This window comes from Mandrillus leucophaeus, unplaced genomic scaffold, assembly GCF_000951045.1.
Source record: "Mandrillus leucophaeus isolate KB7577 unplaced genomic scaffold, Mleu.le_1.0 Scaffold108, whole genome shotgun sequence".
Lineage (NCBI taxonomy): Eukaryota > Metazoa > Chordata > Mammalia > Primates > Cercopithecidae > Mandrillus > Mandrillus leucophaeus.
Window position 1 is genome coordinate 4,177,329 of NW_012098987.1, and position 27,004 is coordinate 4,204,332.

Sequence of the window (27,004 nt, forward strand, 5' to 3'; positions counted from 1 at the left end):
TGTAACCAACTAGACCCTTACATCCAGATTATATATAAAACTTGTAAAAATCTATAAGAAAAAGATAACTCATAGAAAAATGATTGAAAAGATTTCATCAGGTACTTCAAAAAATATTAAAATGGCCAATAAGTATAAAGAGACCCATTTCATTTGTTATTAGGAAATACAAAGTAAAACCACCATGAAATACTATACTATACATCCACCCAAATGGCTAGTATGATGTGGAACTTATATATTCCTGTGGGAATGCAAACTAATAACTACTTTGGAAAACTTTTAAGTATTTACAAAAGCTAAATAAATACATAGTTGCACTTATAACTTAGGACAGGGGTCCCCAGTCCCAAGGCTGTGGACTGGCACCAGTCCATGACCTCTTAGGAACTGGACTGCACAGCAGGAAGTGAGCAAGCAAGCATTACTGCCTGAGCTCCACCTCCTGTCACATTCTTATAGAAGTGTAAACCCTATTGTGAACTGCACATGCAAGGGATCTAGATTGTGCTCCGTATGAGCATCTAATGTCCAGTGATCTCAGGTGGAACAGTTTCATCCAGAAACCATGCCCCACTCCCACCCCCGTAACCTGTTCATGGAAAAACTATCTTTCAAGAAACCAGACCCTGGTGCCAAAAAGGTTAGGGACCACTACCTTAGGGCCCACCAATTCCAGTCCTAGGTATATGTCTAACAGAAATGCATATATATGGATACCAAAAGATGTGTAAAAGAATGTTCATTGCAGCACTATTCACAATAGCTGAAAATGGAAGCACAGTGTCCATCAACAGCAGGAATACATACAGTGTGGTATACATAGTTACAATACACAGCATTGTAAATGGATGAACTACAGCATGCAAAAAAACTTGGTTCAATCTCACAAGCATAATGACTAAAGGAATTTGGACATGAGTACATATGGTATGATTCTATTCTTATAAAATTCAAAAAAAGATAAAACTCATCTGTTCTGTCAGAAATTAGGATAGTGGTTATCTTTGGGAAGTGGAAGGGTTACCTTTGGGTTACTTTTGAGGAGGGGGCAGGGACTGACTGATTGGAGGGATAAGGGGGTGCTGCTAATACTCTTTATCCCGCTCTGTATGGCAGTTACACAGTTGTGTTCATATAGTGATGATTCATAGAGCTTTATCCTCATAGCGTATTTTTCTGTATATGTGTTTGTAGTAGGCAGTCACTGAGATGGCCTCCAATGATCTCATCCTTCTGCTGTTTATGTATAATCCCCTCCCCTTGAACATGGGCTAGATTTGTTGACTCAATTCTAATGCGTAGAATACAGCAGAAGGGATTGGATATCATTTACAAGACTGGGTTATGAAAAGATATGGTGGCCGGGCACAGTGGCTTACATCTGTAATCCCAGCATTTTGGGAGGCCAAGGTGGAAGTATTGCTTGAGCCTCAGAGTTTGAGACCAGTTGGGTAATATAGTGAGACCCCATCTCTACAGCAAATCCAAAAATTATCCAGTCATGGCGGCACACACCTGTAGTCCTAGTTACTTGGGAGGCTGAGGTGGGAGGATCACTTGAGCCCGGGAGGTCAAGGCTGCACTGAGCCATAATCACACACTACTGCACTCCAGCCTGGGTGACAGAGCAAGACCCTGTCTCTAAAAAAAAGAAAAGAATAAATAAATAAATAAGACTGTGGCTTCCATCTTGGGTGCCTGTCTCACTCACTCTTGGCTGACTTACCCTGGGTTAAGCCAATTATTATGTCATGAAGCAGCCTTAAGGAGATGGCCATATATTGAGGAACTTAGCCCCATCAGCAACCATGTGAGCAAGTCTGGAAGCTGATCTCTCCACCCACAATTGAACCTTCACATGAAACTGTAGCCCCTGCTAAGAGCTTGACTACAATTCATGAGAGACCTCGAGCCAGAGGCACACAGCTAAGCAACACCTAGGTTCTTGATCCCCAGGAACTATGAAATGGTAAATATTCATAGTTTAAGTTAATAAGTTTTGGGGTAATTTGTTACACTGCAGTAGTCTTTCAATAATCTTTATATTAATATATTTTTACGGTATTAATTAATTATATAATCTTATTTACTGATCTTTATCAACAGATATCTTTCAAAATGTGTAAATCCATATTCAGTTGGTAAAACTGTAAAGCATTTTTATGGTGGCTTTTGATGCAAGGCACATACAAAGCCATATGCTAATAGTGGATTTTCAGCAAGCTGCAAATGTGAATCACTATTCTATTTTTGTTTTTCAGCTTTGCTACTTTGAGTTTGTCTCTGATGATTGATCGTATTTTTTTTGGCCAAGTAAGTAAAAGTATATTAAGCTAACAGCTATTTTTATTTTTAATCCATTAATACTTTAGAACAGAGGCAAACAATTTTTTAAATGATATGGGATACACTACAAAAGACTTCTAGGCATATCCTAATAAGCCTTTGGTTCAATTTGTTGTGCTTTCTACATAAAAGAATTAGTATTCCTAGTTAATATTCAGGAGAGTACATTTTAAGGCAGGGAATTATTAAGTGAGCACTGAATGTTACCTGTTGTTGCTGTTTGTCATTATTGTCAGCTTTGTGCTGTAATTCAAATTGTAATGTTTTCAAAGCTTTATCTTAACAGGTAATGTGATATTGTAAAGTACCACACACAGTCCGAAAAATTTGTCTAGTATCCTCCTTATCTCTAACTAGATATAAAACTTGGATGGTACTGGAGGCCATTATTCTAAGTGAAATAACTCAGGAATGGAAAACCAAATATCATATGTTCTTACAAGTGGGAGCTAAGCTATGAGGATGCAGAGACATAAGAATGATAGAATGGACTCTGGGGACGCGGGGTGGGGAAGGGTGGGAGGGGGTGAAAAATAGAGAGTACATATTGGGTACAGTGTACATTGCTTCGTTGATGAGTGGACCAAAATCCTAGAAATCACCTCTGAAGAATTTATTCATGTAACCAGAAGCCATCTGTGCCCCAAAAACTATTAAAATTAAAAAAAAAACTTAGATTGCTAAAATGTAAGTTTGAACCTCACTTTGAATCTCAAAAACCTAGTTTTACAAATTAACAAAGAACACATTAATACTTAAAGAAGAAAAAATAACAAGAAGGATTCCATATAGTCATTAGTCAAAATTATTAGGTCGGGCACGGTGGCTCACGCCTGTAATTGCAGCACTTTGGGAGGCCAAGGCGGGCAGATCACAAGGTCAGGAGATCAAGACCATACTGGCTAACACAGTGAAACCCCATCTCTACTAAAAATACAAAAAATTACCCAGGCGTGGTGGCGGGTGCCTGTAATCCCAGCTACTCGGGAGGCTGAGGCAGCAGAATGGTGTGAACCTGGCAGGCAGAGCTTGCAGTGAGCTGAGATCGTGCCACTGCACGAAAAAAAAAAAACAAATTATTAATTTAAACTATTTTCTGGTTTTAAGACTTGTTCTGATTTAATGTCAAAATTGTGTCAGTTCCCTAATGCCAAACATTACTATTTGGCACTAACACATTTCTATTTATTTTTCCTTCAACTGTGCCAGTGGACTCTGGTTCAATTTAATTTTTTGAAATTTAACGTGCTGCAGAACTTGGGAACATTTTATGGTTCTCATCCATGGCACTGGTACTTCAGTCAAGGATTTCCAGTTATCTTGGGTACTCACTTACCCTTCTTTATTCATGGCTGCTATCTAGCACCAAAGAGACACCGGATACTTTTGGTGACTGTGCTATGGACACTGCTTGTTTATAGGTAAGATTTTATTTGTTCAAAAGGCTAAAATGTTTTATGTTACCAATAAAGCAAATCAAATTCTTCAAAAAGTAAACTTTATTTTTTGGAGGTGCCATTAACTTTTGTTAGTGGGAATTATCTTAGAAGATACAAGTAGTAGTAATTATGGAGGCACTAGAGTGAATACTTTAGATATGTAGTTTGCTTAATAAGGATTACACTCAATTTTTAAGAACTTGGACTAATTTTTTTGTTTTTTAAAAAAAGGCACAGTTGCTCATGCCTGTAATTTCAATACTTTGGAAGGCCAAGGTGGGAGGATTGCTTGAAGCAAGGAGTTCATGACCAGCCTGAGCAACATAGCAAGACCCTCTCTCTGAAAAAAATGTAAAATTACCAGGGCATGATGGCATGTGCCTGTAGTCCTAGCTATTTGGGAAGCTGAAGCAGAAGGACTGCTTGAGCCCAGGAATTTAAGGTTGCAGTGAGCTATGATTGTGCTACTGCATTTCGGTCTAGGTGACAAAACAAGATCCAGTCTCAGTCAGTCAATCATCAGTCAATCAGTCAATACCACCAAAATTTTAAATTGAAGGACCACAGAAATACATTCTAAAATAAAAATGATGTATCCTTGTTCCAAATTTGACTAATTTTACTTACTTGGATAGAAATAGAAATCCCATTTTTAGAATGTAACTGTACTGTGTAATTTCAAATTGACATCATATTTTATGATTAGTTTTACCATCTCATAATCACCTTATAACTAAAAAATGAGACTAATTCCTGAAGCAAGAAATTCAGTCTGAGTACTTAGAAAATAAATAGATCAAGTTAAATATATTTTATATTAAATACATTACTTTCTCAATGTATCATATAACATGATAATTAATATTTTTAATATTTCTTTTTATTATAGCATGTTGAGCCACAAAGAATTCAGGTTTATTTATCCAGTTTTACCATTCTGTATGGTGTTCTGTGGTAAGTGCTTTTGTTTGTCATAGAAAATAAATTATATAGAAATAGTCCAAAGACAACACATCCTCATTAAACTATTTTTATTTTTAACTAGGTTAATAAGGAATTACTTAATTACAGATTATCTTACTGCAATATTCCCTTTTTGTAGTCCAAATACCTTTTTTCCTATATCCTCTAAAGTGAAATAAAAACATAAAGATCCTAGCCCAGTGCAGTGGTGTGCACGTATAGTCCCAGCTACTCAGAAGCCTGAGGCAGGAGGTTCGCCTGAGTCCAGGAGTTTGAGACCAGCCTGGGTAGTATGGCAAGTCCGTCTCTCAAAAAACAAACAAACAAAAAACCCACATAAATATCCAATACCCAAAGCAGTTTTTGGTGGTGGTGTTTCTGTTTGGTGGTATTGTTTCTCACTAAAACGTAAAGTTAATGTCTGTTTTAGATTAGCTATTTTAAGTTTATGGTTAAACTGTAAGGGTCTTCATTTTCACAAAGGAAAAATGTATTTATTGCTGTTGAAACTAGTTTTTAATGCTTTTACACACAAAACATTTACACCTTTAAAACTCTAAGGCATATGCAATTATTATTATTATTATTTTAGACGGAGTCTCACTCTGTTGCCCATGCTGGAGTGCAGTGGCACGATCTCAGCTGACTGCAACCTCCACTTCCTGGGTTCAAGCAATTCTCCTGCCTCAGCATCCCTAGTAGCTGGGATTACAGGCATGCAACACCATGCCCAGCTAATTTTTGTATTTTAAGTAGAGACAGGGTTTCACCATGTTAGCCAGGCTGGTCTTGAACTCCTGACCTCAGGTGATCCACCCGCCTCAGCCTCCCAAATGTGCTGGGATTATAGGCGTGAGCGACTGCGCCCAGCCTGGCATATGCAATTTTTTAAGTAATTAACTCCTGATTTTATTTCAGGCCTTTTCTCCATTTTTCCACAGTCTTAACATGTATTTTTTTTATCACTTACAAAAATTCTTACATGACTCAATTCAGGAAAATCTGGGTTTTTACATTGGTTGGTTTGGAAAAATTATGAATTGAAACTTTATTAACTTCAAGTTTAATTCGGAATAAATGACTGTTGGCTTCCTTCAAATATTAAGACCTTAAAAAAAAATCACTACGTTGGGAGAGAAGAAATGACTAGCCAATTGAACTGGAGGCTGGAAAAAACCTAGGGAGTTACAGTTTTCAAACTTTTTACTTAAAAAAAAAAAAGAAAAACATTGAGTCAAGCAGTGTTTGACCAAGTATACATCAACTCCTACAGATCTGAGATGTATAATCTCTTCGCTTTACGGAGATAAACATACAAATATAAATCAAACATAAAAATCTGTATTTTTGATACATCTGAAGTTCTGAAACCAAAGCCTCAGTCTGTCATTACTTTACACTCTAACCATATACAAATGCAGGCACATACAGAAATATAGACATCTAACAGCTATTTGGCAAGCCTTAAGAATAGCTGGCCCCATTTGCCAGAGGAAATCTGTTCATAAATCACTATTCAGATGTTAAAATGGTTTCTGTTTTGTTAGGTTTTTTTACAGCCACTTGAGTGTGTGTTATAATTAAGCATTGCCAGAGTACAGAGGCAAATGTTTTTGTGTGCCTGAAGGGGATGGGGAGGTTGGTTAGTAACTTGGTTTGATTTCTGTTTTCATAAACCAGATTTTTCCAGCATTCCTCCTTTGTGTCCTGTTTCTTTACCAAGTATTTACATGAAGATTGAGTTGTCTGAATCCTCATTCCCAGTCTAAAAGATTGAATCTTTAAGTGGCAAGATCCCTGTAACCAGGGCCTATTCCCAGTTTACTGAGATAAAATGATGATGAGGGATAAAGAGATCCCCTTCTAATAGGTGAGAATCACCCCTTCTTCCATCCTCTGTCTACTTAGAGGGATTCCTAAAAGACAGCGACCTAGAAAACCCCTTGATCTCCTCACAGGATGCATTTTTTTCCTCCACCCCCTACCTAAGGTTCTAGAGTGGGTCAAAAAACTGATTCCTAGGAGATTTGCACTTCCCCTAACAGTCAGAGCTCTTTAATGCCAAGAGGTTCCAACAGTGGGATCAATTCTGTCTAGTGATCTCACCTAGACAGAATCTTCGGACATTTAGAACAGTTCTCTTTGGAGCTCTTGATGTTTTAGAGACCTAGTTTGAATCTTTCCTAACTACTTGAAATCGTGAGTTATACCACAAATTTCAGCCATATGCTGCTTTTGTGTGACTTGTTTTAACCTATTTTTGTATAAACATGACAACTCTATCAGCCATTGCTGTGTAAAAGGTCTCCTCAAAACTGTAGTGGCTTAAAACTCCATTTATTATTATTTACAGGCCTACATTTCAACTGGGCAGTTCTCATCTCCACTGAGCTCACTTAAACAAACGTCATCAGCTGCAGTTTGGGTAGATACCTCTGTTGACCTAGGCTGGCTCTCATGTCTGGGGTTCAACTAACTGTAGGCCAAGTCTTCTCAGCTCTTCTGAGTTTTCTCTTCCTCCAATAGGCTAGCTAGGGCTTGTTCACCTGGCGTAGGCCGGGTTCCAAGAGAGGGAGCAAATATGCAAGACCCTTTGAGACAAGCGCTTGGAACTTGCACACTGTCACTTCCACCACATTCTTTTCATCAAAGCAAGTCACTGGGCCAGGTCAGACTCAAGAGGTGGGGAAATAAATGCCAGCCTCATAGTGGGATGGGACACAGGAAGAAAAATAATTGCAGCTGTTTTTTTCAATCTACAGTAACCTCTCTTGCCTAATTTGAATTTCTCTTAGTCCTATAAAATAGGACTCAACTCTAGAAAATGTAGTTTGTGACTGGCTCTCATCTTTAGTGAATTGTTTAACAATGTGCCTCAGTTTCCTTATTTGTAAAAGAAAGGTGATATTTTAGCAACACTAATTCGGTTCTTAGATTGAATCTCTCACTTGTGCTGATAGAGTTCAGCACCCACTACTGATTCTGAGTTGAGTGTCTGCTTATCTGTTTTTACCACAGTGGTGGCTAATATAGACTTCTCTCTTACTGGGCCACTTTGTTTTTCCATATTCTTATCTTTTTTAAATTTTTTTATTTTTTTTTTGAGACAGAGTCTCGCTCTGTCGCCCATGCTGGAGTACAGTGGCACAATCTCGGCTCACTGCAACCTCTGCCTCCTGGGTTCAAGAGATTCTTCTGCCTCAGCCTCCAGAGTAGCTGGAATTACAGGCCCACGCCACCACAGCCAGCTAATTTTTGTATTTTTAGCAGAGATGGGGCTTGACCATGTTGACCAGGCTGGTGTCGAACTCCTGACCTCAGGTGATTCACCTGCCTTGGCCTCCCAAAGTGCTGGGATTACAGGCGTGAGCCACCACACCTGGCCCCATATTCCAATCTTTTTATCAAAATTGCATATGTACATTATTTCAGAAGACCTTCCACAAGAAATTAAAAAAAAAAAAAAGTGTTCCCCTGCTCTCCCTTCTATTTCCTCTCCCCAAAAACAATCACTTACACATTCTTTCAGCTGGTTATATATCTACCTCAATATCTCTATAACACTTATAATGCCACTTAAAGGTCTTTGTTTTAGGCATTAACTATTGAATTCTATCGAAGATGAAAAGATGGCTTTACTTCCTTAACAAGGTAGCAACATAAAATTCTTCCTGGCCAGCTGCCAGTGGCTGATGCCTGTAATCCTAACACTTTGGGAGGCTGAGGTGGGTGGATCACCTGAGGTCAGGAGTTTGAGACCAGCCTGGCCAACAGGGTGAAACCCTGTCTCTACTAAAAACACAAAAATTAGGCGGGTGTGGTGGCACGCACCTGTAATCCCAGCTACTCGGGAGGCTGAGACAGGAGAATCACTTGAACCCTGGAGGTGAAGGTTGCATTGAGCCAAGATCGGCACCACTGCACTCCCGCCTGGGTGACAGAGCGAGACTGTCTGGAAAAAAAAAAAAAAATTCTTGATATCTTCATCTGTGCCCAGTACCCTCATTATGGTTAATAGTTCAAAGTCTCTCTTTCCCAGCCTCATTCTACTGTATGTCCCACTCCAGAATTGAACCACCTTTTGTTGTTCTCATCTAAACAGTGAAACTAAGCTTTCTCAAAGATTATTTAAAAATAGAAACAATAACTCAGATCTCTAATTGGTAAAATGTGATAGGGATTTTTTTTTCTTAACATTAGGTTTCCTGATAATTCTTGTCAAAACCAGGATGGAAACAGTAATGTACAGTCTCAGATACTCCCATCCTCTCTATTACCATGAACCTTACCTTGGTAAGAAGGAACTTAGTCATTGCTGGAAATTACGGAGTGCCACGCTGGATATCCAAAATTTTAGAAAGTGTGTATATCACGTTAAATAATATGTGATGATTAAGAGATATGGCTTTATAAAGGAACCATCTCATGAAGTATCTTCTTATATGCTCAGGTTTTTAGATTTTATCCTGAAGAGTAGTCAACTGAGACGTAATGGATTGTAAACATTTCTGTAACAGTAATCTGTTGAACATGATCTGATAGGAGCCCAGTGTTTTGTTTTTTTTTTTTATGAAAATAAATGCTGATGGTACAAAAACAATTAGTGTGCCATCCTCAAGTCATCTAGCCCCATTCCCCAGAGGTAACTATTGTTATCACTTTCTTAAGAAGTTCTTCCAGAAATGTTCTGTATACCCACTTCTGGTTATCTTTTTGTAGGCCCAGATAATAGGAGCAAATTAAGTATTTAGGGATGATGTTTAGCACCCAGTTAGCAATGGGTTGTTACTATGTGAAAGGAAGGGACCTGTACTTCAGTCACTGGGGTACATACGAAGTCTTAAATCTTCAGTGATTGGGATTCACATCATTTACGTGGTGGGGATGATCACTTTCTGAAGCTAGGTCATTTGAGGGTGGATTATTTCAGTGAGAACTGCATCTCCAAATTTGTGCGTGCCATTAATTAGACTTACTGGACGTCACCTACTGGAATCTTGTTCATTTATTTTAAATATTGATGAAACAGAAGTACTTGTCTATAAGAAAATGGTGGACCTTAGGCTTCTCTTGTGGTTCACTCAGTCTAGCATTGGAACTGGAAAATCTTTCCAACCCTTCCTTTAGCAACTCATTTCTGAAATCCCCTTTGGAAGCTTTCAGTGCCACAAGGTTTAAAAACCCCTCAGAGGCCTTAAATTCAGGACTCTTAATATAACTCTAAAGTTAGGTTCTTTTCTAACATGTGCACAAGTCATTTGATGAGAACTGAAATTATAAAGATATTTTCTTTATATGTTAAATGCTTAGTAATGCTTATAGGATGCTAAACATGTAAATAAAGGCAGTTCTGGCTGGGTGCTGTGGCTCACACCTGTAATCCCAGAACTTTGGGAGTCTGGGGCGGGCAAATCACCTGAATTTGAGACCAGCCTGGCCAACATGGTGAAACCCCATCTCTACTAAAAATACAGAAATTAGCCGGTCATGGCGGCAGACACCTGTAATCCCAGCTACCCGGGAGGCTAAGGCAGGATAATCACTTGAACCCAGGAGATGGAGGTTGCAATGGGCGAGTTTGGCACTACACTCCCGCCTGGGTGAAAGAGCGAGACTCTGTCTCAAAAAATAATAACATAAAGATAGTTCTATTTTAAATAAGGCTTTATCCCCAAACCTCATTTTTAAGTTGGAACCTGAAATATTTTTTTCTTAGAAATAATACTGTGACATGTAGTAAGGCTCCCAGAATATTCCACAAAAGCTCCTCTGATCCATAATACTGTTGAAGACAATTTTGAATGGCAACTGTTTCAGTATCCACTGTCCCCAAGAAAACTAAGCTATCAGCTGACTCTCCCTGGCAGTGTTCAGCTGCTCCTTCTCTTCCCAGCATTTTCTTTATATTACTTCTCTAAGTAATACGGAGATTCAGTTCTCACTAAAATGATCCATCCTAAAATGAGCTAAGCTCAGAGAGTTAAAGCCACCATCATGTAAGGCAAGCATTACCTAACTTAAGAGACGCCCTGTCTCACCAGTACTGAAGATGCTAGAAACACAAGCATGTTATCTTCCAGCATTCTACCCAGAGTGCTATTTTCATAGTCTTGATCACCAAGTATTCTCATTTTGTATCACTCACCTGTATTATTGTATTCCTAGTGCCATAGTTTCTTTTTTTTTCTTTTCTTTTTTTTTGAGATGGCATCTTGCTCTGTCACCAGGCTGGAGTGCAGTGGCGTGATCTCAGCTCACTGCAACGTACGCCTCCCGGGTTCAAGTGATTCTCCTGCTTCAGCCTGCCTCAGTTGGGACTACAGGTGCATACCTCAGCCTGCCTCCTGCCTCAGCTGGGACGACAGGCATGCGCCTCCACACCCAGCTAAATTTTGTATTTTTAGTAGAGATGGGGTTTTACCATGTTGGCCAGAATGGTCTCGATCTTTTCACCTCGTGATCTGCCCGCCTTGGCCTCCCAAAGTGCTGAGATTACAGGCATGAGCCACTGCGCCTGACCCAGTGCCACAGTTTCTAATAAAAATTTCCAACATTTAATGAATGAACAAATTATTATTATTCTGAGACAGAGTCTCGCTCTGTCGCCCAGGCTGGAGTGCAGTGGCGCGATATCGGCTCACTGCAAGCTCCGCCTCTCCTGCCCAGCCTCTTGAGTAGCTGGGACTACAGGCGCCCGCCACCACGCCCAGCTAACTCTTTTCTGCATTTTTAGTAAAAAGAGACAGTTTTACCCAAAGTGCCGGGATTATAAGCGTGAGCCACCACGCCCGGCCTTGAATGAACAAATTATTAAGTGAGTTACTTTACACATGCTTACCTTATAAGTATCTTCAAATAATTGAGAACAAACCGTATCTTCTAGGGCCTTGCTGTAGGATGGGCTTGTTGTAGTTTGGATGTTTGTCTCCTAAACTTTGTGTTGAAATTTGATCCCCATTGTTGGAGGTGGGGCTAACGGGAGGTGCGGCTAACGGGAGGTGCTTCAATCATGGGGTTGGAGCCATCGCGAATGGCTTGGCACCATCCTGGGGTAATACGTGAGTTCTCCTTATATTAGGTTTCCTGAGAATTCCCCTGAGTGCTGGCTGTTAAAAAAAGAGCCTGGCACCTTCCACTTTCTTGCTTCTGCTCTCTCACCATGTGATCTCTGCACACACGGACTCCCCTGCACCTTCTGCCATGAGTGGAAGCAGCCTGAAGCCCTCACCAGTAGATGCTGGTGCCATGCTTGTACAACCTGCAGGACCATGAGCCAAGTTAACATCTCTTCTTTATAAATTGGCCAGCCTCAGGTATTCCATTATAGCAGTACAGACAGACAAAGACAAGGCTTTAATGTGCCTTTTTGTATTTGAGCCTACTAAAGCAGGTGGTGTTTTAGCCTACCACCCAAGTCAAGTGCTTCAGCTTATATTTGGGGATCTGCTGGATCTGACTGGGGTTATTACAGATGGTTGAACTTTTAGAATCCTATTTTATTTATTTATTTTGAGACAGAGTTTCGCTCTGTTGCCCAGGCTGGAGTGCAGTGGCACGATCTCAGCTCACTGCAATCTCTGACACCATGCCCGGCTAATTTTTATATGAGATGGGGTTTCACCATGTTGGCCAGGTTGGTCTTGAACTCCTGACCTCAAGTGATCTGCCTGCCTTGGCCTCCCAAAGTACTGAGATTACAGGTGTGAGCTACTGCACCTGGCCCTATTTTATTCATTTTTATTTTCATAGTCAGGGTGTCACCCAAGCTGGAGTGCAGTGGCGTGGTCATAGCTCACTGTCCCCTCAAACTCATGAGCACAGATGAACCTCCTGCCTCAGCCTTCCCAGTAGCTGGAACTACAGGTGCACACTATCACACCTGGCTAATTTTTTTTTTTATTTTTGTAGAGATGGAGTCTCACTATGTTGCCTAGGCTGGTCTTGAACTCCTGGCCTCAAGCAATCCTCTCATCTCAGCTATTTTATTTCAAATAAAGCTAATCCAATTATCATTCCTTTTAGTAGGTTCCTCATTTTACCATTTCAAACATCTTATAAATGTAGATTTAAGTGATAGGCTTAGTTTTCTTACTCTTGCTACATTTTTCACCACACAACTTTTCAGATTATTACTTAATCAGAACTATTTCAAGTAGATTAAAAAGTACTAGGTGACATGGATATGTGATATTCCAACTCATGAGTTATGAACCGTGTATGTCATTAACATATTTATAGGAGGAACAAAATAAAATACACTGCCTTGGCCTCATTGAGTATTGTACTAACATTTTGGGCAAACCACGGTTTGGATGAAGAATACCCAAGTTCAAAAAGAACTATTATCTAGTTCTATAAAAAGAATATATGTAAATTATGAACAAAATGTCATGCTTACTAATAAGCTTAATCTTTTCCAGTGGAAAGGCTTGTTCTTGGTATTCTCAGTAGATCCTAATATGTCCATTAACAGTGGCTGTTGCTGAAGAAAAGGACTATCAGAGGGGAGAGAGACTTTTACTTATCCTTTTATACCCTTCTATTCATTCAACTTGGTTTTTGCTTTGGTTTTTTGTTGTTTTGCCCCACAGAATAATCACTTTCATAAATCAAAAAAGAAAAATTGTTCAGCATCTTCAAGTTCCCTGACTGTAGTGGGAAAAAAAAGTAAGACATAGCACTCAGATACTTATGGAAAATCTCCCAGGTGCCCAATGGCTTATTTTCCTAAGAGGACACATTATTGAAACTCATATTACACACTAAAATACCAATTATTAGTGCTTGGGAGATTAAAGAGGTAGGTAAATGGAATAATTGAAAGTCCTATTTATTTAGCAACCACTATGTACCAGGGCAGGCACTGGACATTTTTTTCTAACACTTGAAAAAGGTACTATTATCCAAATGATCAGCAAAGTAAAACAACTTGTGCTAGAACTGGAATTCAAATCTGGACCTGCTAGACTCCATGACCATAATCTTCCTACTATACCTTAATACCTTTTACTAGAAAAAGTCAAGACCTAGATGACAATAGTAGTAAATGGTCAGAGATGTGACTTACTGCTTATGTCTTATTTGTCGTAACAGTATTACAGTTTATGTTATTTCCATTAAAAATTACAGATGTATTTGCAGTTAACATAACGAAAGATTGTCAGTGTTAAGGTTCAATATGTCTATCTTCATATAGGATACTCACTAACCCACCTGAAAACATGGAAGAAACCAGCTCTGAGTTTCCTGTTTTTATCAAATTTGTTCCTCGCCCTTTATACTGGTTTAGTTCATCAACGAGGTACTCTTGATGTTATGAGTCATATTCAAAAAGTTTGTTACAACAATCCCAATAAATCTTCAGCTTCAATATTTATAATGATGCCTTGCCACTCTACTCCTTATTACAGGTAATAACAGATGTTCCACTATATGCTGTTAAGAAACTGAAACTGACTACTTTAAAATTCCCTTTCAGATTCCTGGATTTGAATTAATTGGTCATTGATCAAATGATAAATTTTAAACTCCCACTCATATTTATTCACTGATGGATTTTAAAAACCACTTGAACTGTGTCAAAGAAAACCTTTTAAATAAACTTTATTATTCTTTAAAAACAATTTACTTACACTTAATTCTGATTTAAATCAGTATAAAACAATTTGTAGGTATTTGATAGTCTTCTTAGTAAAGAAACTTATATATTACTTACCTTACTACAGATCTCTGTGATACATCTTTACACAATCTGAATTAAACTTAAAACATAAGATTTTAGTCCAGATCTACTACTGGACTATTGCCCTCATCTTAAACTAGAATTTTTTTTTTTTTTTTAGACAGAGTTTCACTCTTGTTGCCCAGGCTGGAGTGCAATGGCACAATCTTGGCTCACTGCAACCTCTGCCTCCTGGGTTCAAGCTATTCTCCTGCCTCAGCCTCCTGAGTAGCTGCGATTACAGGCATGTGCCACCATGCCCAGCTAATTTTGTATTTTTAGTAGAGACGGGGTTTCTCCATGTTGGTCAGGCTGATCTCGAACTCCTGACCTTGGGTGATCCGCCCACCTCAGCCTCCCAAAAGTGCTGGGATTACAGGCGTGAGCCACCATGCCCAGCTTTAAACTAGATTTTTAATCTCTTTGGACATCAGTTGTCTCACCTATAAAAATTAGGGAATGCAACTAGATGATATTCTAATGCTTGAATTAAGTGTTTCTGGGAAATAAACTAAAATTGCCTCAACTATATATGGCCTTTAGAAGGACATCCGTTTGGTCCTGTGCTTGTATTTCAGGAAGCTGTATTAGTTACCAATTACCCAATAATGGTACAGGGGCAAAGGAGCCAGATTTCCTATGGAAAATTATATACCAGGCTGGGCGTGGTGGCTCACGCCTGTAATCCTAGCACTTTGTGAGGCTGAGGCGGGCAGATTGCCTGAGCTCAGGAGTTTGAGACTAGCCTGGGCTACATGGTGAACCCCTGACTCTACTAAAATACAAAAGAAATTAGCCAGGTGTTGTCGTGCATGCCTGTAGTCCTAGCTACTCGGGAGACTGAGGCAGGAGAATCGCTTGAATCCGGGAGGCGGAGGTTGCAGTGAGCTGAGGTTGTACCACTGCACTCCAGCCTGGGCGACAAAGCGAGACTATGCCTAATAAATAAATAAATAAATAAATAAATAAATAAATAAATAAATAAAATCTGTAACTATTTAACTCAGTCTGGCTTTAAACAATCTGGAGTTATGTCTCATATGCACGTTCAATTAATTTAATCACTGTGGTTATCATTTTAGGAGAATTTAACACTTGGAATACTCCTACTTAACTCATCATTAATGCCAGTCATTAATATACAGTTTAGAAATTGAGATCCTAGCAAAAACCACAGGCTAAATGAAAGACATCAGGTATCCTTTCAACGTAAGGATTCCCTACTATATGTGGACGTGGCTAAAACAGGGACATTCATTCTCTGTGCTCACATTAGGGGTAATACTGCAGAGAACAGGAATCCTAAAGGTACCAAGATGTTCTTTATACATACTTGTAGTCAGCTGATGTCTTAGGCTTTGTACAGTTCACCAAGTTCTCCACACCTTTTCAAAGCACACAACAGAGGAAAAAGTCTGATGCCTATTTTGCATCAGACTTAGAAGTAAAGAGCAACGTATGTCCATTGATTAACATCCAAACAAGTAATGGTTTTATTGTGGCAAAGAAAGACTACAGTAGGCCGGCAGCTTTTTCTGAGGAATTTCTGCTTCCCTTCGAAACAAGACCTTCATTTCCAATAAATAAATCACTATTAGGTCTTGTGTACATTTACTTTGTATGCATTTCATAAATAAAATAAACCTCCTGCATAACTATTAACTTCATTTCTAACTGGAAATTTTAAATGTTTGTTATCAGTGAGGTTTAATTTTTCCTAAGGCAGTTATAAACATGGCTTTTTTCATGACCTAAGTAACTGGCTTAAATTGTCATAACTGGGCCGGGCGCGGTGGCTCAAGCCTGTAATCCCTGCACTTTGCGAGGCCGAGACGGGCGGATCACGAGGTCGGGAGATCGAGACCATCCTGGCTAACATGGTGAAACCCCGTCTCTACTAAAAAATACAAAAAACTAGCCGGGCGAGGTGGCGGGCGCCTGTAGTCCCAGCTACTCGGGAGGCTGAGGCAGGAGAATGGCGTGAACCCGGGAGGCAGAGCTTGCAGTGAGCGGAGATCCGGCCACTGCACTCCAGTCTGGGCGACAGAGCGAGACTCCATCTCAAAAAAAAAAAAAAAAAAAAGTCATAACTGGTATTAGAAATGAATCCATCTTTTTCATACTCTAAACTTTTTTTTTTTTTTTTTTTGAGACAGTCTTGCTCTGTCGCCCACTGGAGTGCAGTGACGTGTGATCTCAGCTCACTGAAACCTCCGTCTTCTGGGTTCAAGTATTGTCCTGCCTCAGCCTCCTGAGTAGCTGGAACTACAGGCACATGCCACCATGCCCAGCTAATTTTTGTACTTAGAGTAGACACAGGGTTTCACCATGTTGGCCAGGCTGGTCTTGAACTTCTGACCTCCAGTGATCCACCTACCTTGGCCTCCCAAAGTTCTGGGGTTACAGGCATGAGCCACTGAGCCCGACCTACTCTAGTCTTTCTATGCCACGATAAAACCATTACTTATTTGGATGTTAATCAATGGACATATGTTGCTCTCTACTTCTAAATCTTATATAAATCTATAAGAAAAACACACACACACACACACTTCAAACTTGCCATGTGGCTGGGTGCGGTGGCTCACACCTGTAATCCCAGCACTTTGGGAAGCCGAGGCGGTGGATCACCTGAGGGTCAGGAGTTCAGGACCGGCCTGGCCAACATGGTGAAACCCCATCTCTCCTAAAAAATACAAAAAATCAGCCAGGCGTGGTGGCGGGCACCTGTAATCCCAGCTACTCAGGAGGCTGAGACAGGAGAATTGCTTGAACCTGGGAGGTGGAGGTTGCAGTGAGCCGAGATTGCGCCATTGCACTCTAGCCTGGGTGACGAGAGCGAAACTCTGTCTCCAAAAAAACCAAAACTTGCCATGTAAGCATGTGATCCATCCCCTATCAGAGCAGAAAGGGAAGAGAGAAAGAATCCAGTTTCCTACTTTATCAAGTACGCCTATGGAGAATTTCTTTACTATTAACAAGTAAACTTACCTGGTCCTGAAGACCATTTATGCTTCTGGAACAGAATACCAATGCTACAGAATGTTGAGTCCCCCTACTGACCTACTTCTCTCCTTGAAATGGAGTTCTATGAGCTAGTTTGGGCTTGTAGATTATACTGCTGCTGATGCATAGGTACATGGTATGAGAATCATGTTTTTTATTTTTGAGGAAATAAGTTAAAGGCTTGCTTCTTAACTGCAACTGTTTATGGATTCAGATTTCACATTTTGCTAAGTATAAATGACTTATCTTAAGATTAATGAAAACTTTCATGTTTTACTTGTATTTATTTATGGTAACTTTTCTTTTCATAGCCATGTTCACTGCCCACTACCCATGAGATTTCTCCAGTGCCCCCCAGACCTGACTGGAAAAAGTCAGTACCTTGATGAAGCAGATGTATTTTACCTAAATCCCTTAAACTGGTTACATAGAGAGTTTCATGACGACGCATCACTGCCTACTCACTTGATCACCTTCAGCATTTTGGAAGAGGTAAGTAAACATGAAAAAGAGGAAATCTCAGTATTTTAATTGTATCCCAGGTTTAGGAAACCCTCAGATAAACAGATAATACAACCTTTTTTTATGGTCTGTTGCAACCCACATTTCATAATTAGTCTTTTCTCTAGTCAAAATAAGCCCCAGTTCTATAACTATCAAGGTATTTTACTTCCTATAAGTTAATTCTGTTATTAAGCAAAAAGTTGTAGAGAACAATTAGAATAGGCAATTCTAAAATTGACTGAAACAGTACTCAGCAAAACGTAGCCTTTATTTACTTAAACATTTATTTGCTTCTAGGAAATAAGTGCTTTCCTAATTTCAAGCAATTATAACAGAACTGCTGTTTTCTTCCACACTCACTTGCCGGAGGGTCGAATTGGAAGTCACGTATATGTCTATGAACGGAAGTTAAAAGGGAAATTCAACACGAAGATGAATTCTGAACTTTCTGAGATAAACTAACATTGCTGGGTGGAAATATTCAGATGCTGCTTAAATACTTCAGTGAACACTGGGTAAGATTCATGGAACTTAGAAAAAAACTAGATGAACTGCTTTACCAAATATCACTACTGAGGAAATGTATAAAATACCACATAGTATAAAATCACATGTTAATACAATGCCAGATTTTAAATAAAGACCTTTAGTTTTCCTCATGGTGTAGTTTTATTGTTTCTTCGACAATATTCGGATGTGCAAAAAATTTCACAAGAAAACAAGTCAGCAAGCTCTTAAGAGGGCAGCAAATTCTTCACAAGTCAGCAGGCTCTTGAACCCACAAAAAGACAAGAAGTGAGTGTAAGATTATAAAATGTTAATGATGAAATTCCAGCACAATGTACTTTTCTCAAGCTCTGCTGCAAATTTAACACCAACATCAGTGTTAATTACACTTTGTCATGTATGATTGAGCTTGCTTTAAGCTCTCACACTGAAAGGAAGTCTCTTTTCATGCACAAAATCTGTTGCATGCCTGGCTTCCTTAATAAAACTACGGTTGAACATTTCCAGTGTCAAAAAAAATTCAGCGAAGCTAAACTACAGGAAAATGCAGGTTAGTAGGCTTTTAACTAATGCTTCTGAGTAATAATACAAAGTTATCAAACTGATACTTAGAAACAAAAAAAGACATTGTCATCTTGATAATTTCATTAGTTTCAATACCAAACATTGTACAAAGCATATGTTTCTCTTACAGTCGTCTAATTTAACTCAATTGTGAATCAGTATTTAGGATCAAAAGGTAAATGCCCCAATTCTATTTCAAGATTTGCCATTTGTCTTCCATTAGTGCGACCATATTTATGCCATTTACCTTCCCTTTTATAAGGCTGTGGCTGAAGGTGCTTCTGTTCTTGTTTTCGATGCCTGGAGTTTTCAATATTTACCATACGTTGCTTTTTATCAGGTCGACTGAAAGCAGTAAACACATTTTTCATCTATGTTAGAGTTCAATGTATTTAAATTTTAAACAATTTTAAATGTTTTCTCCATTAATCTATTATCTGAACACTCTGAAAAAAGATATTAAATATCTGAATTATAATCCTAGTATATCCATATAAAAATAAAGGAGTCTGTATTAGTTTTTTTGTCCTCTAGAAAGAAAAAATAGACAATAACTCTACTGGCAAAAAGGGGAAACACTCAAAAGATAACAAAGAAAAGAAATGTGACAATAAAATAATGAGATGTGTTTCCATTATTTTTCCTCCTTTCCTATAAAAATCCCTCCCCGCTGGCTTTATCACTGAGCAGAAATACATACACATCTCTCACAAACCAAGCAAAACAAAAGTCTCAACTTTTTCTCTTACAGCAAAAGCTCACAACACCTACACCGCTTTCCTCAACGTCTATGATCAGGCTTCCGTCACTACTTCACTGGAAGTCCATACTGCCATCCCCTGGCCGCCCAGTTTCCAAGCCAGGAAAACATTTTCCACACATCAACTTTTTAAAAAGCATGACACATTTATTCCTTTTACTTGAGATGGCCTTTGGATTTTCATGATACCACTCCCCACTCTTGTCCTTAGGCTTCCCTACAACCCCGTAGATGTTGGTCTTCTCCCAGGAGTCTGATATACAGTCTCGGCAAGAGATGACCATAGAACTGCCAACTAACCCTCTCCACTTGAATGTTAGTAGTTACCTCCAAACACAATTCTCATCTCCAATTACCCTTGCCCCAAACCTTGAATTCCCTATCTCAATGGTACTACTATCCAACAGATGACCCAACCCAGAAATCTAGAAGTCAGTTACTTTCTCCTCCTTCACAAGAAATGTCAATGTTACTGTTTTCCAAATGTTTTCTCCTTTCCTCTCCTACTACTACTGTCCCAGTTTAGATGCTCATCAGCTCATGTCTGTATTGTGCTGACCACCTTCTAGCATCACACCTTTCCCATCAATCTTCTAGGCTGCTGCCTATACACTAGTCCCACCTTATCCACGGCTTACTTTCTGTGATTGAGGTTTTGGCTACCTGTGGTCAACTGTGGTCTGAAAATGTTAAATAGAAAATTTCAGAAATAATTCGTAAGTTTTAGGCAGGGCGCAGTGGCTCACGACTGTAATCCCAGCACTTTGGGAGGCGGAGATGTGCAGATCACTTGAGGTCAGGAGTTCAAGAACAGCCTGGCCAACATGGTGAAACCCCGTCTCTACTAAAAATATGAAAATTAGCCAGGTGTGGTGGCACACGCCTGTAGTCCCAGCTACTCGGGAGGCTAAGGCAGGAGAATCACCTGAACCCAGGAGACAGAGGTTGCAGTGAGCTGAGATCGTGTCACTGCACTCCAGCCTGGCTGACAAAGCGAGACTCCATCTCAAATAATTAAAAAAAGAAATAATTCATAAGTTTTCAATTATATGCCTGTTCTGAGTAATGTGATGAAATAATGCAGTTCTGCTCCATCCCACATGGGGTGCGAATCATCCTTTTGTCATGTATCTACGCTACCCACCCATTAATCACCTAGTAGCAGTCTGTTAATCAGATACACTGTTATCGTACCACAGTGCTTGTGTTCAAGTATCCCTAAGATAAGGATTATTAAGGATGATTAAGTAACTTAATAATGACCCCAAAATACAATAGTGATGCTTGCATTTGGATATGCCAAAGAGAAGCTATAAAGCACTTCCTTTAAGTGAAAGGGTGAAGGTTCTCAATAAGAGAAACAAAAGTATGCTGAGATTGGTAAGATCTATGGTAAGAACAAACCTATGTGTGAGACTGTAAAGAAGGAAAAAGAAATTCATGCATATTATATATAGAATTATGTTCTATCCTTGGTTTCAAGCATCCAGTGGGGGTCTTGGAACATATATCCTGAAGATAAGGGGGGACTACTGTAATCTAAAATACAATATAATCTTATCCCACCACCTTGAAAATTCTTCAGAGGTTCTTCATGTCCTACAGGACAAAACCTTTAGCATAAAATGGGTCCCTTCGTGGTCTGCATCTCTTATCCTCCAGCACTACCTTGCTTCCTTAAAGTAGTGTATCTTCACATCCAAAGAACCTTCCTTTTAAGTGAAATTCCCTTCCCTGTCTGTATAGCAAATTCTCATTTCTCCTCCAAAAGCTACTTTAAAAACTAAGTTCAGTTAAAAGGCCACCTCACTCAAGAAGCCTTTCCAAACATCTCCAGACAGCCTGAGGCCACCATGCCCCCATACCTTAATTTCATTTATTTACTTAGCTTGTGAGCTCCTTTGAAGCAAAAATTTTTCACTTGTCTCCTCAAGGAAGGCTCACCTTTGTTCATTATAGGACTAGATACCTGCTTAATGACTAAAGACACCAGAATCAGTCTCATTATTTTATAGACACATTATATTTATTCAGAAAGGTAAGTATTTCATAGGTAAAAAGTGAAGCTAACATTTTAAGATTGGGTAAGTTTCATGTTACAGAATATAAAGATGGAAATGGATAAAAAATTATTATGAGGTACACACATTAGAATTTGACTTGCTCAGTTGCCTCTTTGATTGTGCCTCTACCTTTATCAAAGATAATTATGTGATTAAGTATTAAGTATCATAACTAAGCTGCTATGTGGAATGGACAAGTGAAAACAGGTGGGGCATTCAAATTATTATATATGAGCTCTTCTGACTTCAGAGTAAAATTTGTGTTGCTCACTCCTAGCTTCCGAAAGTGAATAAATACATAAAAGATTAAAGGAAAATAATTTCACTTAAGGTGATCTTTTCATTATAAACTATACTGAAAAGAAACAAAGTTGGCCAAAATAGGATTTTATATATTCTTAACTGATTTTTAGGATAAAAATTAAACCATTTGCTCAAATCAAAGTGATTTCATTATAATGAAATGTTCCATTTGTAACAGCTAATAATTTTTAGACTCCACCTTTCAATTTATTCTGAATTCTCTCAGTGGCAATAAAGCACAACTCTTAGAAACAGTAACCTTCCAAGAAACTCATCAAATCATAAAAATGCTATCCGATCTACAAATGTTACAAACTACTGTAATGACATGGTTTTATGTAAACCGACCTGGGTCCATATGGAGGGGAATAAGTGTGACCAAAGAAGTGTCTATATATATATTCATCCAACTTCTCAAATACTCCATCATTATCTACTTGATATTCCTTCATGTTTCTAAGATAATCTTTAACATCATTAACAAAGTCAGTGAAGAGCTTCTGATCATGTATAAAGACACCATTTAGGAAAAACTTATTGATGAACTGATCAAGTTCGTTCCAGTGACAGAAAGTATCCAGTTCCTTTAACATGTACCTTTGAATTATCTGTCTAAATTCATCCATCCTTATAGGATTCACCACTGTGTTAAAAAGGCTCATGGACTCTTGTTGAGCACAATCAAATACACCAGAACAAGCCTTTCTGAAAGAATGAGAATTGTCTCTACAATCATGCCCAGGACTGCATTTCTTTGAATTTGTATTTTTCCTGAATTCTTTAAAGTGAACTGGCTTTTCTTTCCTTCCATCATTTTGCATAGTAGGGCCTCTATTATGATGGTTTTCTGTAGGTGCCTTATACTGTGGATGTAAATAGTCACTAAAAACTGTTCTTGCTTTTTCAGCTGCTTCTTTTGTAGCACCAAATCTTTTATTACCCTTTTCATCAAAGATATTCTTGGTGGTATCTTTAAAATGTCTGAAAGTGGATTTAACTGAGTCTGAGAATTTTTTCAGATTTTCCTTCACAGCTTCTTTAGCCTGCTTAATTTTCTCTTTGTGATGCCTCACAAACTCCTTGGTAGAATTCTTCATGGCATCAAATGTTTCCTTAACTGAACCCAAAAATGTTTCCTTTGACTTATTTTTAGCCCTGTGGTTTCCTCTGCCCCCTTTCTTTTTTCCATCCGTTTCTTGTTTTCCACTTTGATCTTTCGCCTCAACATACAATCTTTCCCACAAATCAGAACGCTGCTGTTCGAAGGTTAGCTTCCGTTCCAGCTCAGTGAGTCTTTCCCGTAAGACTGCTATTTCCTTTTTTTCAGTGTATACATTGGGAGAATCTGACTTGCCATGTAACTGACTACCACTTAACTGCTGGAGTTCCCCCCTTAAAGCCGTAGTTAATAGTCGTTCTCTCTCCAGTTCCCTCTTTAGCATCTTTGCTTCTGCCAACAGAGTCTCTCTTTGACTAAGAAAGCTGTGTTTTTTCTGCTTTTCCTCTTCCAAATGCTGCTTAAGTTTCTGATTTTCTCTAACTAATTCAGTACTTGTCCCTTTATCTTCCAATATTCTAATCTGTTCTCTTAGTTTGTTTAACTCTTCCTGTAATGAGGATAAGGCCTTTTCTTCCTTCTCCAGAGATATTCTTAAATACTGATTTTCTGAAGCAAGGTTCGTTTTCTGAGTTTCAAAGGACATCTTCTCTGCTTCAGTAAGTGTCCAACACCTTGCAAGATTTTCTTTCAAGGACTACGTTTTTTTTGAAAGAGAAGAAATAAAATGTCAAGAGCTTTAAAAGCTGAATTTAAATCTTTTAAGATATAATAACGCATAAGCTTTTGTGTCTTGTCTTCTACAGAGACCACCCCGCCCCAGGTAGTATTTTCAATAGTATAAACACTGGGAAATACAACGTTCATATGCAAGAAAGCACAGAGCAGAGAGCTACATCAAACTGAGAACTACAGCATGGTGGAAGAATTTTCTTTTTTTTGAGACGGAGTCTCGCTCTGTCGCCCAGGCTAGCGTGCAGTGGTGCAATCTCGGCTCACTGCAACCTCTGCCTCTTGAGTTCAAGCAGCGACTCTCCGGCCTCCCAAAGTGCTGGCATTATAGGCATGAGCCACCGCGCATGTCTGGAAGAACTTAAAAGACAGAAAGTTAGCTACAGCTTGCAGGACTAAAGGTTTTTCTGAATTGGGAAGAGAGATTACCTTTTACAAAAGGTAAAATTATTGGCCGGGCGCAGTGGCTCACACCTGTAATCCCAGCACTTTGGGAGGCTGAGGTGGACAGATCATTAGATCAAGAGATCGAGACCATCCTGGCCAACATGGTGAAACCCCATCTCTACTAAAAACACAAAAATTAGCTGGGCATGGTGGCATGCGCCTGTAGTCCCAGACACTCGGGAGGCTGAGGCAGGGGAATCGCCTGAACCTGGGAGGCAAATGTTGCCAGTGAGCCAAGATCGCACCACTGCACCCCAGCCTGGTGACAGAGCGAGACTCCATCTCAAAAAAATAATAAAATAAAATAAAAAATAAAAGTAAAATTACATCAAGAGCTGACTTACGGCTTCAAAAATTGTTTGTACGCAGTGTACACTTCAAAGAATGAAATTCTAATAATCTTAGTCCTATTTGAAACATTTTGGTCCTATGCAATTAACATTTCTAAGTACAGATAAGCCATAAATTCTATAAGCATGTTAGAGGACAGACTGAATCTTGAACATTTATAACTAACTTATCCAATTTTATGTAAACTTTTGAAGTGACTGTCACCCAGATTACAGCAGTTCTGTAATCTGTATAATTAATATAACTCTGAAGATTAATCTATAGATTACCATAACTGAAAGTCAGCACCTGTGGTAGAAATCATGGTCAATTCGGCTTATAGAATTTTACTGCTTCGATAAGGGTATCCTTGACTGATTTGAATTTTCTTTCAAACATATGCATTAGTAACAAAATTTAACCAAAAACAGTCAAAACTTAAACAATGTGGTTCAACAAGTTCTTACAGCATTATCCATCCAGTTAAAAATATCTTATGTATAAATCTGCAAAATGATACTTAAATTTGGCTTAATTTATCACAAACGTTATGGTTAGACCAGTCAATTACCTGGGTTCAGAAACAAGCAAAAAAAAAACAAAAAACAAAAAAAAACAGTCCTTTAAGAGAATGACACTATTTTATACTTGAAAAATAACTATCTGAAATGACTGCTTCACTTTCTGGCTCATTAATCTTCAGAGAACAAATAAAGATTTAAAATTTAATCACAGTAATTTCATCTGCTCTACCTGTATGAGAGAAAAGAAGTTTCTTCTACCCAAAAGCAGTGGACTGTGGAGTAGAAGAGACCGATACACTGGTGTGGCATACTCTTGAAATGCACAAGCACAGGAAGCCACAGGATGAAAGAAGAGTACAGCATTCCTCATGCAGTAAATATGATGTTGATATAAGTGATTGATAAGCAGATCCTGACCAGGTCTTCCAAAGAGCTTCAACATCTACCTGATCCACACTTAACAGCTAGAAACAAGAGATCTGCAAAAACTGACTCACTAGGTAGGCACAGTGGCTCAATCCTTTAATCCCAGCATTTTGAGGCCAAGGCGGGAGGATCACTTGAACCCAGAAGTTCCAGAATAGCCTGGGCAACATAGTGAGACTCCATCTCTATGAAAAATTTAATAACAAAGTTGGACATGGTGGCATGTGCTTGTGGTCCCAGCTACTTGAGAGGCTAAGCCAGGAGGATTGCTTGAGCCCAGGAAGTTGAGGTAGCAGTAAGCCATGATCGCACCACTGCCCTCCAGCTTGGGCAACGAGAATGAGACTCTGCCTCTTAAAACAAACAAACAAACAAAAACAGGCTAAGTGCAGTGGCTCACGCCTGTAATCCCAGCACATTGGGAGGCTGAGGCAGGCAGGTTACCTGAGGTCAGGAGTTCAAAACCAGCCTGGCCAACATGATGAAACCCCATCTCTACTGAAAATGCAAAAAATGAACCAGGCATAGTGGAGGAAGCCTGTAATCCCAGCTATTTGGGAGACTGAGGCAGGAGAATCACTTGAACCCAGGAAGCAGAAGTTCCAGTGAGCTGAGATCACCCCACTGCATTCCAGCCTGGGCCACACAGCGAGGCTCCATCTCAAAAAAACAAACAAACAAACAAATCCAAACCCAAACCAACTACAAATTCTCTCGAGAGATTTATGCGTGGTGAGTTTTCCAAAAGCCAATGTTATCCTATGGAACCAGAAAACATTGTGGTGAAGAAAATGGCATCTTCTAATACAGGTAGGAAAAACTGAACTTCCTAAGTACCTCCCTGTGTCTACAGCCATACCACCCTGAATGCGCCCAATCTCCTCTGATGGCAGAAGCTAGGCAGGGTCTGGCCTGGTTAGTACTTGGATGGGAGAAGTACCTCCCTGAAAGATACAATTTAGTTACAAAGTAGTATTTTTGTCTTTTCAAGAAATATAACCTGTAAGGGAAGCATACATAAATTAAGTGTGAGAATTGGGGGTGGAAAAATGGAGGAAAAAAACAATAGCTTACTTTTCTTCCTTTTCCTTTTTTTTTTTTTTTTGAGACATGGTCTTCCTCTATGGCCCAGGCTAGAGTGCAAGAGCGTGATCTCAGCTCACTGTAACGTCTGCCTCCCAGGTTCAAACAATTCTTGTGCCTAACTAAGCCTCCAAAAATCTGGGATTACAGGTATGTGCCACCACAACCGGCTAATTTTTGTATTTTTAGTAGAGACAAACTTTCACCATGTTGGCCAGGATGGTCT

At 39.2% G+C, this 27,004-nt stretch overlaps 2 protein-coding genes across 3 annotated transcripts in view; one reads left to right on the plus strand and one right to left on the minus strand.

Moving 5' to 3' along the window:
* PIGB (phosphatidylinositol glycan anchor biosynthesis, class B) overlaps window positions 1-18,641 on the plus strand; it is a 38,115-nt gene extending 19,474 nt beyond the window's left edge. For both annotated transcript variants that reach the window (XM_011986538.1, XM_011986530.1), the window contains exons 7-12: window positions 2,265-2,316; window positions 3,559-3,770; window positions 4,678-4,742; window positions 13,948-14,161; window positions 17,790-17,970; window positions 18,280-18,641. In XM_011986538.1, the coding sequence (XP_011841928.1) occupies window positions 2,265-2,316; window positions 3,559-3,770; window positions 4,678-4,742; window positions 13,948-14,161; window positions 17,790-17,970; window positions 18,280-18,444 (889 nt within the window). In that variant the 3' untranslated portion in view covers window positions 18,445-18,641. The remainder of the gene's footprint in view (window positions 1-2,264; window positions 2,317-3,558; window positions 3,771-4,677; window positions 4,743-13,947; window positions 14,162-17,789; window positions 17,971-18,279) is intronic.
* CCPG1 (cell cycle progression 1) overlaps window positions 18,233-27,004 on the minus strand; it is a 50,093-nt gene continuing 41,321 nt past the window's right edge. Inside the window, exons 8-9 of the mRNA XM_011986516.1 lie at window positions 22,528-23,933; window positions 18,233-19,398 (exon numbers count right to left, since the gene is read on the minus strand). Of these exons, the coding sequence (XP_011841906.1) occupies window positions 19,209-19,398; window positions 22,528-23,933 (1,596 nt within the window). The 3' untranslated portion in view covers window positions 18,233-19,208. The remainder of the gene's footprint in view (window positions 19,399-22,527; window positions 23,934-27,004) is intronic.